General features: G+C 33.3%; 1 protein-coding gene across 3 annotated transcripts in view; it reads left to right on the forward strand.

The window, feature by feature from the left end:
* Nucleotides 1-12,736, forward strand: part of LOC144969892 (forkhead box protein J2-like) — a 29,137-nt gene extending 16,401 nt beyond the window's left edge. For all 3 annotated transcript variants that reach the window (XM_078908944.1, XM_078908942.1, XM_078908943.1), the window contains one exon: nt 522-12,736. In XM_078908944.1, the coding sequence (XP_078765070.1) occupies nt 522-599 (78 nt within the window). In that variant the 3' untranslated portion in view covers nt 600-12,736. The remainder of the gene's footprint in view (nt 1-521) is intronic.

The raw sequence follows: 12,736 nt of genomic DNA on the forward strand, positions 1-12,736 counted from the left end.
TAATTTTCAAATATCGTCATTGATTTCAAGTATTATCAGAAGCGTCTACTTTCACATAACTATCATATCATCAAAAAAATAAAGTATCGACAAATTGTACAGTAATGAAGGATTGGTTTTACATACTATTGTGTGTGCTAGTTGTTTTATAAAATGTGTGAAAATTATTTGTGAACAAGACTGAATGAAACAGTCTTTAAAAAGTAATGAACAATAATGAATATAACAGCTTAAAAAAAAAAAAGAATAAAATACCAAACATGGAAAGTTTATGGCCATCTATCTAGGTTTTTTTAAGTAATGTATTTATGTTTTAATTGTTTTTTTTTGTTTTTGGCTGACGAAGGGTTTTGAATCTGAAATGTTGCATGTTTGGTATTTTGTTTTGTTTGTTTTTTTTCAAGCTTTATATTATTTTACAGTCTACAGCTTCTAGCAGCTTAGTATCACTTTGACTTATGTAACACTTTGAATTTATTTAAAGTGAATTAAACGATTGACCTTCTTTCAATTTCTTTCAGAGACCGATACCACCCAGCCAACACTTTTTGCATGGGGACGAGATTGAGGATGACTTTGAGTGGGACAAGCTGTTGTAACCAGGATGGGGAGAGGGGGAAAAGAAGGGATGTTGACAGGATGGGGAGAGGGGGAGGATGGGATGTTGAAAGAGGGGAAAAATGGGTTGTTTGGTTTATTTTGTCGGGCGATTGTGCAGCAATTCATATAATATAAATGATGTATAGATGGGGATGAATGATTGAGTACTTGTTGAAACTCAAATCATCGCATGTTTCTTTTTATTTAAAGTTCATTTACTTTTTATGCACTCAAGGGATTTTCTTGGATAATTTTCTTAATAACCACGGATATTATGCAAACGTTGTTCCTTGAGTTTGAAGAAATAAATAACAATGATAAAATGGAATAGATGATGCGGACTTTTTGGTTTTCCCGTTTGTCAACTAAACATGAAAATATGAATCACTCAAGAAGAGTTTGTCTTGAATGTTTCCTTTCATCATGCATTGTTAACAAAAGTGAAACCCAAAACGTTTACATATTCTGCCTACATAAATTATATTGAAGCTTCTATTCCATTTTATCACTGCTATTTATGATCACAGACGACATTGAATTTCTACATCTTGCACAGAACCAAAGGGATAAAACTCTTGGAGTCAAGTTCTAGTTCTTTGCTTTGATTTTGAAAAGGCGTTTTGGTCAAAGCTGTAATATTTATTTTCTAGGCTGCATTGGATGAAAAGTGTTGTAAGAATTTGAGCTGAAATAAATGTTAGAGAACAATGGAGACACTATATGAGGAATACATTTTTTTAAAGGGGGGAAGTTTTTAATTTTTGTAGCTTTTCCACAATGTTCATACAAACATCCAACATTTACTCCAATTTGTAGTGCATTTACATTCGATGTAATTTTTCAATTATCTGAGAGCGGATGTGTCGGGTCCTATAATGCTAAAAACAAAGAAAGTATCTGGTGATTGGTCGGTTAGTGATATAGTCGAAGCAACAAAATAGAAACGTTAGTATGAAAACATTTTACATATAAACTCAATGACTCATTTGTTACACGAATAGAGAATGAGTTTTGAAACATCTTATTATCAATAAATTATTTTCTATAGAATAAGTATTGGGAAATATTTTCCAAAACGGAATATACTATCTGGCAGAAGCCATAAATTCCTATTTCATTCTTTTAGATTTTTTGTTTGTATTTTGAAATGCATTCATAGGACATTTTCCACATCTCTATACAAAATTTTAGAAAAATTATTTTGGCAAATGTATGGGAATATGGTAGTAATTTAAAGGCTGTAATTTTAAAAAGTAGTCTCCTTTGTTGTGCATATTTAAAGCCCAAAATGAAATTTTCCAAGCTTTTATTAATTTTGCAGCAATTAAATCTAATTTGTAGCTTTTGATTATCAATAGGAAATTGCAGATGTAAAATTTATTTTGGATGTTGAAGAATATTGTGATGAAGCTCAAAGTTACACAAGGATATTAAGTTGTTGTAATTTTCAAATGTCATCGATGATTTCACATATTGTTGGAAATGACAAGTCTCACATACCATCATATCAATATCAGCATACTCTCGTATGTGCTAAAATTATAATTTATCCCCAAACCACTAGTTGTTTCTAGTTGTTTTATGAAATACATATAAAATGTTTTCCATGATATATATATATTATATATCATTAAATTGTCCAAATGTAAATTTACAACAATACGTGAAATCAACGACAATGTGTCAAGAATTTCCTTTGATGTGCAAGGATGTCGTGTGATGTTGATCTCCAATAACTGACTTTGTACATAGACAAGTGCAATGATTGTGTTGTTGCTATTCTTGTTTGTTTATTTCAAACATGAAAATCTCTAAATCTTGTTGATATTGCCATTATAATTATTATAACACTCTGGTTGTTTGTTGAATGTTGCATCTGATTTGATTTTGTTACGGATGAATTCATTCCAATATTTCATCTTGTTATGTTTGCATTTTCAAAGAAAATAGTAAATCTACTGCCCGTCTATAATGATTGTTGCATTCTTAAGACAATTTGGCGACTTTCTTACCTTCTTTATTGGCGGGTGGTTGGATGGGAGCATCACCCTTGAATCATATACCTATGATGTTCGCATGGGTGTACGATCCGATAGTGATGTCGTTTCTTCTTCTCTTTACTAGCCTATCCTGCTTCTTTGGTTTGTGATTGTAATTTTGACAGGGGATATTTTTTTTTCTGTAAATCTTCTGCCTGTTTGTTCTTGGTTATTTGTAATTTAGCTTATGATATTTTTAGGTTATGATTTTGATTTACATTTGTACTATTTTTGTTAGATTGCTTGTTTTTTTGTTTCAGCGGTCTCTCATATAACCTCAGTTGTGTTGGAAGAGACCTAAAGCAACAAACAAACAAAACAACAAACAAACCTTCTTTATTGCAAATCATATGGGCTTGATTTAGATAGATGCCTTTGGGTTGTTTTTTTTTTTCCAATTTTTAAAAAGATTATTTAGACTATCAGACTACCATTGAAATATCTATTTCAACAATAAGAAGAAGAGAGGTTTAGATTTTTTAAAACTCGATATTTTTATCGACTATGCATTTTTGTATCCAGAAGAGTGTAAGCTTCTGGTTTCTATCTTTTTTATTATTATTATTTTTTTTTCATAGTGAGCCCGTAAGATTTTTTTCCTTTTTATATAAGTAGAATATCTTTTCTCAAAAAATGTTCATGGAAATGAATTGTGAGATTTTGAGTAGGATTGGCATGTGATAAAACCCATGTTTTTGTCAAGCTACAAGCAGACAAGGAGACGTTTAAATCAGAATCCAAGAACCGTATTATTTGTTTTTGAACCGACTGATAATCAAATAATTCTATGTATGTAAACGCGATGACCATTTTATGGATTGGGTCATTATATATGTAAACATGATGGTCGTTTTATGGATTGGGTCATTGTATATGTGAACACGATGGCTATTTTATAGATTGGGTCATTTTATATGTAAACATGATGGCTATTTTATGGATGGGGTCATTTTATATGTAAACATGATGTCTATTTTATAGATTGGGTCATTTCATATGTAAACATGATGGCTATTTTATGGATGGGGTCATTTTATATGTAAACATGATGACTATTTTATGGATGGGGTCATTTTATATGTAAACATGATGACTATTTCATGGATGGGGTCATTTTATATGTAAACATGATGGCTATTTTATAGATTGGGTCATTTTATATGTAAACATGATGACTATTTTATGGATTTGGTCATTTTATTGATTTGGGTTGTGGATTACATTTTATTGCAAATTTGAAGACTGTTGACCATATTTTATTTTATTCAACAAATTGTGTCTACCTGCCAGACACACAAACACACACATGTCATGTACCATGAGTAGACAACATAATTGAATATTTTTTATCAACTGCTCATGACTGCCATCAATAAATCAAACTTTTGTTGTTGTCACATTTAACCAGCAAATTAACTGTTACCTTCTTGTATATCATCATAACAAAATGTTTTACATGTCCAGTCCAGATGTACTGTCCGATGATGCGACTGTTCAGCAGTGACATTTCCCATGCTGTGCATGACCGCCATACCGGTAATGTAACATATTGTACAAAATGCATTTTATCAAAGAAAAAAATAAAATCTTATTTATTCTTTATCTGGTAAATCCAAAGTCGATTTCTATAGGATCTCATTGTCATTGTTTGGGACAATATTCATTCAGAATGGTGGTTTCTTTTAATTTATATGACTACAATGCCTGTGATGGGGGCCATAAGGTGGCTATTGTTTTATGTGTCTTTAAAACTTTGATATAACTTATTTTATGAGGCATCTCGCATGTGATTAACCCAGTGGTGTCAATTGTTAAAGAACCTGGAAAGTAAAGATAATTTTCGAGAGATTCAGAATTTTTGTCAAATAGAGTATAGAGTGTTTTCTTGTTTTCGTTTTCTTTCAATGTCTGATTTCTATCCTAGCCACAAAGGTTGCTGTTTTGAGGGGCTGATATCTTGTGCCCTGTAGCTTGCTGTGTTGAAAACGGTAGGGGCTGCCTGAAGCCGGTGATCATGACAGTACTAACGGAAGAGTGAAGGTGGAGACGCTTCGTATGGGAACAAAACAGACAATGGACGTTTCGGGTACAAACCCTTTGTCAGTACAACAATACACAAATAAACGTGGAATACAAATAAAATAAAATGCAAAATATTTTTCATTATATTTTATTTGTATTCCACGTTTATTTGTATATTGTTGTGCTGACGAAGGGTTTGTACCCGAAACGTCCATTGTCTGTTTTGTTCCCATACAAAGCCTCTCCATTTTCACCCTTCCGTTAGCTTGTTGTGTTTAGAGGTTTCTGTGGCCCTTTGGGCTTTAAGCAATGTGTATGACTGAAGGAATTGATCAACTGTCTGTGGAGTTTTGTGTTGGCAATCCTGGGGTTTTATTTCATTCATGAGATCAGAATTCATTTTGATGAAAAGATGAAAATATCTAACCTTAGAAAAAAATTATAAATTCAAATAAATCATGTTTTTTATGTGATTGTAACCTTGAAATACAACCTACCATTATCTGTTATGTATTGTAGAAGAACTGTACATTTTTTCCTCACTGTAAATATATGTAAGATCAAATTAATTATTATCCCATGTTCCATATGGACAATGTTCACGTCCATTCGTTTTTATCCTGTAAACTGTGATCTGTAGGTATTATAGAATATTTAACATACATTCCAAATTGTCGAGGCTGTCCACTGGGTGGGGTTCCTGACCTCCCATAGCGGGCAGGGAGGTACATACTATGTCTTCTATCCCCCTATGTCTGTTTTCCAAAATGCTTTCGTAGTTGAGGTGAGTGTTTTGTTGATAAAGGGGAAACTCGAAACATGATCTGTCTTCGTTGGATAAATTGAATCTTCCTTTTCATCTCAGAAAGTTTCTGTCTTTGTCTTGGAATGAGATTACTTGGTTTTGTCCTGGGCCTGGCCGGATACCTTGGCTGGGAGGGAAACAGTCAAATGTATAGTTAGTTTTGTGAGATGATATTTTTTTTCCTTGTAAATCATCTCTCCGTTATGCACTCTATTATGTTTTATTTATGTATTATATATGATTTGTAAACATTTTAGTGTATTCCTCTTAGTGGGGACCTGTGCTTGTGTCTGGATGAGACTTTTAGGTGATCTCAATTTAAGTACACTGATAGTGTGCTCTTGGAATCTAACTCTGTTCACTTTTGAACCAATTCCCCTTTGTCTGCCTTATTCTTGGATGCTTTAATTGTAATTCTAGAACTTTTTACTATCCCATTTTTTCCCTTTTTACTGGCGCTGATACGACCTTACCTAATGTGTTGCAAGCACCGTAAAACCCTAAAAAACCCCAAAAAAACGAGGCTGTCCATGTCATTTACAGGTAACGCATTCATAAGAATTGATATGGAATTCTGGCAAGAACACAACACGTTTGCAAGTTTGAGATCTCGTTGAAATAATGAAATGGAGATCGTACAGTTAGGATAATTGTGACCAATTTTCTCAAAGTGATATTATGTCGGGATAAGTCTCAGGTGCTAAAAATAGATTTTGATGTTAAAATCTGCAGAAATTTGAATTTATAATTTTTGTAACTCTAGTTGTCTATCTCCTTGCTATCTCCTCTCCTTAAGTATTTTTGGTATTTTTCAAAATTGAAAAAAATATTTATACTAAGTTGCTCAGGTCAAAAGAAAAAATGTCATGTACACATAGTTTTGTTTTAAATACGACTGCCATGCAAAGATTAAGAATAGTAGCGTTAATAATATTTGTCTAAGAAAAGTGTAAATAATGATGATGGGGTAAAAGTAACTACATCCAAATACCGAGATTGTTGATGTAAGCGTTGAGTGAGTTGATGAAGCACATAAACTCAACCCAAGTCTTCTATCTTTGACTTGAAAGTGCCAGAAGACAATAGAGAATAAAAATTTTGCGGCAGCAATGGGGGCTCGAACCCATGATCTTACTATGACCACCCCGCCTGGCCGGGGAGTGCCTGGCTCTACTGAACTGTCTGAGTTATCCACCACTCTAGAAAAAAGTGGTTTCAAACTCTATGTCTATCTTGAACCGCTCTCCCTGACTTCTTAAGGTCATGGGTTCAACACACACCAACGTCGTGACCCCTATCTTTGACTAGGAACTCAATTGAAGAGCCTGGTGGTAAAAATACTTAGGATACAAGAAATTAGTTTTTAGAATATGAAGGTTATTTTTGATTGGGCTGTAGAGAATATACAAAATATAAAATTAAAATATGGAGATAGGGGACATGGATTATGATTATCAGGAAAATAATTGGTGAGTGAACTAAGGTTAAAGTTCATCCCTGAATTGATGAAAAATAATAAAACAGTGATGTAAGTACTTTTAGTTCTTGGATCCTCAATTTTTAGCATCTAAATCATCCCGACATAATACAGTATTGAGACAATGGGTTACAGTTTTGTGCATTGTTGTGGTGTGTTGTGTGTTGTTGTGGTGTTTTGTGTGTTGTTGTGGTGTGTTTGGGTCAAGTCGGACAATGTGTTCACCTCGCTAAATCTAATCGTCACCACCCTCCCAAAACCATTGTATATCATCCGTCCAAATTCTTCAGATTCTTCATAATATATACATTCCATTCTTCAAACCGTGTTGGAAAATTTATTATCCACTTACATTATTTAATTTTGTTATTATATCTATCATAAATGAAATGTTTGATTCTATTATTTCTTTTTTTGAAGGCAGCCTATAATTTTTGTGATGTGTAAAAACAACTTCCATAATACGCTTGCGTCATTTTTTAAAAACACTTTATTTTCCTATTTCTGATTATGTTTTCAATTTTTCTTATTATGCACGTTTTATCAATCTTTTTTTGATATGATAACAATACAGAGAACAACAAAATGCAACCACCCACTTGTGCGAGATATTTCTAGACTTTGTTATAAAATTGTTGCTGCTTATTTTAAGCTTGAAGTAAGAAATAAAAATAGGAAATGAAAGGGAAGCTTCCAATTTATTTATTTAACAAAGATAGATAATGCGGATGTTTCAGGTTTTTCCTACAAAACACGATGGAAGAAACACTAAGGGCCATTTTTATTTATTTATTTATTTTTTAATTATTTAAAGCACCGCAGAGCACGATTAACGTGGATGTTTAGGCGCTATATAAATTCATTATTTACTATTTACTAAGGGTGAATGAGAGATGTGAGAATTTCGTAGTTGAGGTGAGTGTTTTGTTGATAAAGGGGAAACTCGAAACAATTATCTGTCCTCGTTGAATAACTTGAATCTTCCTTTTCATCTCCTATTGCTATTTATTTCTAGACATTGCATGAAACTGAAATGATTTTACAAGACGTGTAAAGGTAGAATATAATATCTTGCAAGTTTATTGAAAATCCGATAACACAAAACCATCTTTGATGTGATTTAAAAACCTTTTTGTCTTTTTTTGCATGGTAGAATTTTATCCGTTTGATTAAAAATGAAAAATGATTGTGGGTCAAGGTAGATAACTCTTTCTCTTCTATCTCACTATATCTTGTGTCCCCTTCTATACACGCTCGTGTCTTTGTTCTTGAACCAGACTGATTCTTGTCTTGGGTTTTTTGCCATCTGTTTTATACCTTTTTAAAAAAAAATGTTGGAGGAATTTTTCACTCTCGTTGTAAGTCAAAGTAAAGTGAAGAATTGAATAAAATCTTTTCATTCATGAATTGGTCGACATGACATGGTCGGACAAGAATTTGGTTTTGTCTCTAATCGAAATTTTTTATTGTCTTCATTTTGGTGTCAGCACAAATTACTCATTGTGACATCTTTCTTTGATTTGAGATAGTCAAATGTTTCGTAAGTCACTTGTTTCATTTTTCTCTGATTATTTTTTTAAAAAAAAGATTGTGCCTTTCCAAATATTTTTTTATTCAACAGTTGTCCCATCAAATAGGGGAAACTTTGCCTCTAAGGGGGAAAAAATAATATCACTTTACTGGTCATTTCTCGTCCTACATGTCAAGTTTTGCTGGTTGCTTGGGACTCCTTGTAAAAGGCTTTGAGCACATTTAGTGGATTTTGTGCTGTATAATATCTCAAGGTTTTTCTGGGTTTTGTATTTACCTCTTTGATTTTGGATTGATAAGTTTATATTTATTGTTGTGGTGTTTATGTCATTGGAAAAGAAATCAAGTCTTTAAAAAGGAAAAAAAACTGCAATACCGTCAACTGGGGTGACTTTGCCTTAATGGGAAACTTTGCCTCTTTAATATTGGACCAATTAGAATATATTTAGTTTTGTGATAATTATTTCCTTTGGTGAAAAGGGAAGTAATGTAACCGGGAAAACAACTACAACAAAACTGGGACAACTCAAAATGCTCTAAATTCATATAGGCCAAGTTACCCCATAAGGCCAAGTTACCCCAGTTAAAAGACTCCTCAAAGTGTCCCAAATCCTCAGAGACAAAGTTTGCCCAACGACGATTGTCAAATTTCTGCCTTATACTTTTGATTTATTTACGCTTTTATTTTTTGATCTACCTATTGACAATGTGAAGAATTTGATTTGTTTTTACACACTGCACACATTCCTCACAAACGCATTCCAACATTTAAGCTTAAATTTTACTTTGATATTCCATCTACACTGCAAAATTTTGTGGCTATTAGGTCCATCATTATGTGTTGACTGATTCCTATTTATCATATTACATCCTAAACAAATATTGTGTTCAACTTTCTTCATTTTCCATATTTCGTCCTTGCATTTCTCGTTTCACCTCCATATTGGGGGCGTCCGACTCTAACTGTGAAAGTGCCATGTGGGATCAAATATTTGTATTCAAAATTCGTCCTGGGTGGGGATCCTGACCTCCTATAGTGGGCAGGGAGGTACATACTGTGTCTTCTATCCCCTAATATCTATTTTCCAACATGCTTTCTGTCTTTGTCTTGGAATGAGATTACTTGGCCCTGTTCTGAGTCCTGGCTGGGAGGGAAACAGTCAAATGCAAAGTTATTGTTTTGGGAGATATTTTTTTCCTTGTAAATCATCTCTCTGTTATGTATCATTATATTTATTTTTAATGTATAATGTAAGCATTTGAGTGTATTCCTCTTTGTTGGATTTTGTGCTTGTGTCCGGATGAGACTTATAGGTGATCTCAAAACTAAGTACATTGGTGGTATGCTCTTGGATTCTACATCTGATCCCTATTTGTTCCCAGTTACCCTTTTGTCTTACTTTTTCTTGGGTGCTTACACTGTAATTCCAGAACTTTTTACTATCCCATTTTCTTCCTTTTTACTGGCGCTGATATAACCTAAATGTGTTGCAAGCGCCGTAAAACCCTTAAAAACAAAAATTCGTCAAAAAATCGCATTTTCTTCCTTTTTATTGGCGCTGAAATGACCTAAATGTGTGGCAAGTGGCGTAAAGCCCTTAAAAACAAACACAAACAAGGTGTTATGGCAGAAGCTGCATTGTTTCGTCGTTTTTAAAAAAATAAATATCTCAAAATCACCTCTTTTGCACTTACACGGATAGAGTCAGAGACACCCTCCATATGTTATCTTTCTCTCTTTATCATCTATGTCATCCATTCTTATCAAATGCCAGTTTAAAACGTTTAATAATATAACTAAGACATCTCAGAGATTTCTTACAAATTATTGGACAAAAATTGTTTTTGTTATACTTGATAGTATGTTTTAAAAAAAAAAGAAAGAAAGAAGAAAAAGAATAGAAATAGAATAAAATGTGATCGCCGAATAAAGTAATGAATGTTTTTTTTTTCTCCCTCAGATCTCAATGTCCGATTATGTTCATTGTATATAATGCATTAAGGTTTGTTTTTTTTTTCACTTGATTCAGACTTGAACAAAAACTTGTGATTTATCTGAAATTGAACATTTTGAATTAGTTCAGAGATAAACAAAAACGTGATTTTTCTGAACTGGAATTTGTTTTTACGGACTTATTTCATGGTGAGTTGGAATCACGTGGTAGGGGGTAAGCTGAACTGGCAATGGAGGGAGGATAGGGGAGGGAATAGGTAGGACATTTTTGACTTTACAAATTTTAAGATTTATTATTATGATTTTTAAGAAGTTTAAATATAGTATCTTTTAATATTAATTGGAATTATGAGATTTTAAGAACCAAACTTGTTTTCAGATTTGCTATACGGTACTTCTTTAGTTTTAAATAAAATGAATAAAAATAAATATGGGACATTTCATTTATGCAGAGCATTTCTACGTATTTACCATGCTCCATGTGCTTCACAATGTTTCATTTACTCCCTAGCAGGCCATATGGAATTATAGTTCCATTTCATACAATACCAGTTGCCTCTTAGGAGTCCATTTTTTGGACTAACACTCTTACAATATCCATCATTGCCTTTAGCGATGTACTCATTCACACCTGAGTCGGTGGGGGTAATGTGTGTTAACTGCCTTACCCAAGAAGGACACAGTGTGGGGAGAAGAATTTTCCTCGATCATTGTTGCCCATCCGGCCTCTGACTACGCTGAACAGTGCTTGACTTATGTGACAAGACGACACGCCGTACATCTGAGCCACAGTAGCATCCGAGTTTTATGATAGACTTTATTAACATCGTGATCAGTTTTAACTGATGGACTTGAGAATGGTATGATGCATACATGGTGTCATGGTTTCATTATTACGTGTCATGTTTTCATGATGTGGTGTCATGGTTTCAGGATGTGGTGCCATGGTTTCATTATATGGTGTCATGGTTTCATTTTATGGTGTCATGGTTTCATATATGGTATCATTATATGGTGTCATGGCTTCATTATATGGTGTCATGGTTTCATTATATGGTGTCATGATGTGGTGCCATGGTTTCATTATATGGTGTCATGGTTTCATGATGTGATGCCATGGTTTCATTATATGGTGTCATGGTTTCATGATATGGTGGTGTTTATCAAGCTGCCTGTTTTTATTTGTACCACATCGGTATGATCTGTCAAATCATGTTTCACCAATGGGTTTGTTGTTGTTTGTCTTCAGTACCATACAGTCATGTCATAGCAGTAACATTCGGTCATGTCATAGCAAACTTGTGATGATAAATTTACATGGATATTATTATTATTATTATTATTATTATTATTATTATTATTATTATTATTATTATTGTTATTATTATTATTATTATTATTATTATTATTATTATTATTATTATTATTATTATTATTATTATTATTATTAAACGGTGATTCTTCTTCCAACTTCAGCAAATTTGTAGTTACATTTTGTATGTAATAGGGTTCAATAGTTTGACTGACGTCACGTCCGCCTAGCAACCAACCGGTAGGTTCTAAACAAAGAAAGTCGATACTCTTTTATGATTCATGCTGGCATGAACTTTTCCAAACGTCATGCGATCAGAATATGTAAAAGTCAGACCATGGCCAGATATAATGATGTTCTCCTCTTGATACACTTTTGTGCTCGTCGAAGTACTTCATAAGGGTGGTGATGGAGATATTGGCGTCCGCCATTGTTTCCGATCGTGTAGAACCAGTTACTATGCGTCGTTACGAGGGAAGTGATGTCACGACTATTGAACCCTATAATATATTACCCCTGGGTTGATTTTGTTCCCTAATGCTTTCCCAATGACACACAAAATAATCCCATATCACCCTGATTTTCATGCTATGCAGGTCGTTGTTTTCTACCTACTAAAAGAAATGTGACCTTGAGCAAGTCACCTCGTCTTAGCTCAAGTTATGGCGCTACACTGCGGATGACGCCTGGTTTATTCCTGTCCTAATTTATTGGGGATGAATGAAGGGAATATATTTTTCTTTTCTTTTTTTTTTAAAAATTGTTTATTTAAAACCACTGACTGGAATGACGGGTTTCTGAGCTGGTCGATTAATTGCTTTCTCTTCCCTGCTGGGTGTCTCTGTATTGATTGTAGTATGACGTCATAATAAATACGATGGCCATTGGTGAATTAATTTATGATATGCATTTTGAATTTCATTTTAATTTTTAAAAAATTATTTGCTTTTTGTTTTATGATTTATGAAATACAATAAATGTTTTTCAATAAATAATT

Source organism: Berghia stephanieae, chromosome 4 (genome assembly GCF_034508935.2).
Source record: "Berghia stephanieae isolate SIO BIC M18660-M18661 chromosome 4, UCSD_Bste_1.3, whole genome shotgun sequence".
Taxonomy (NCBI): domain Eukaryota; kingdom Metazoa; phylum Mollusca; class Gastropoda; order Nudibranchia; family Aeolidiidae; genus Berghia; species Berghia stephanieae.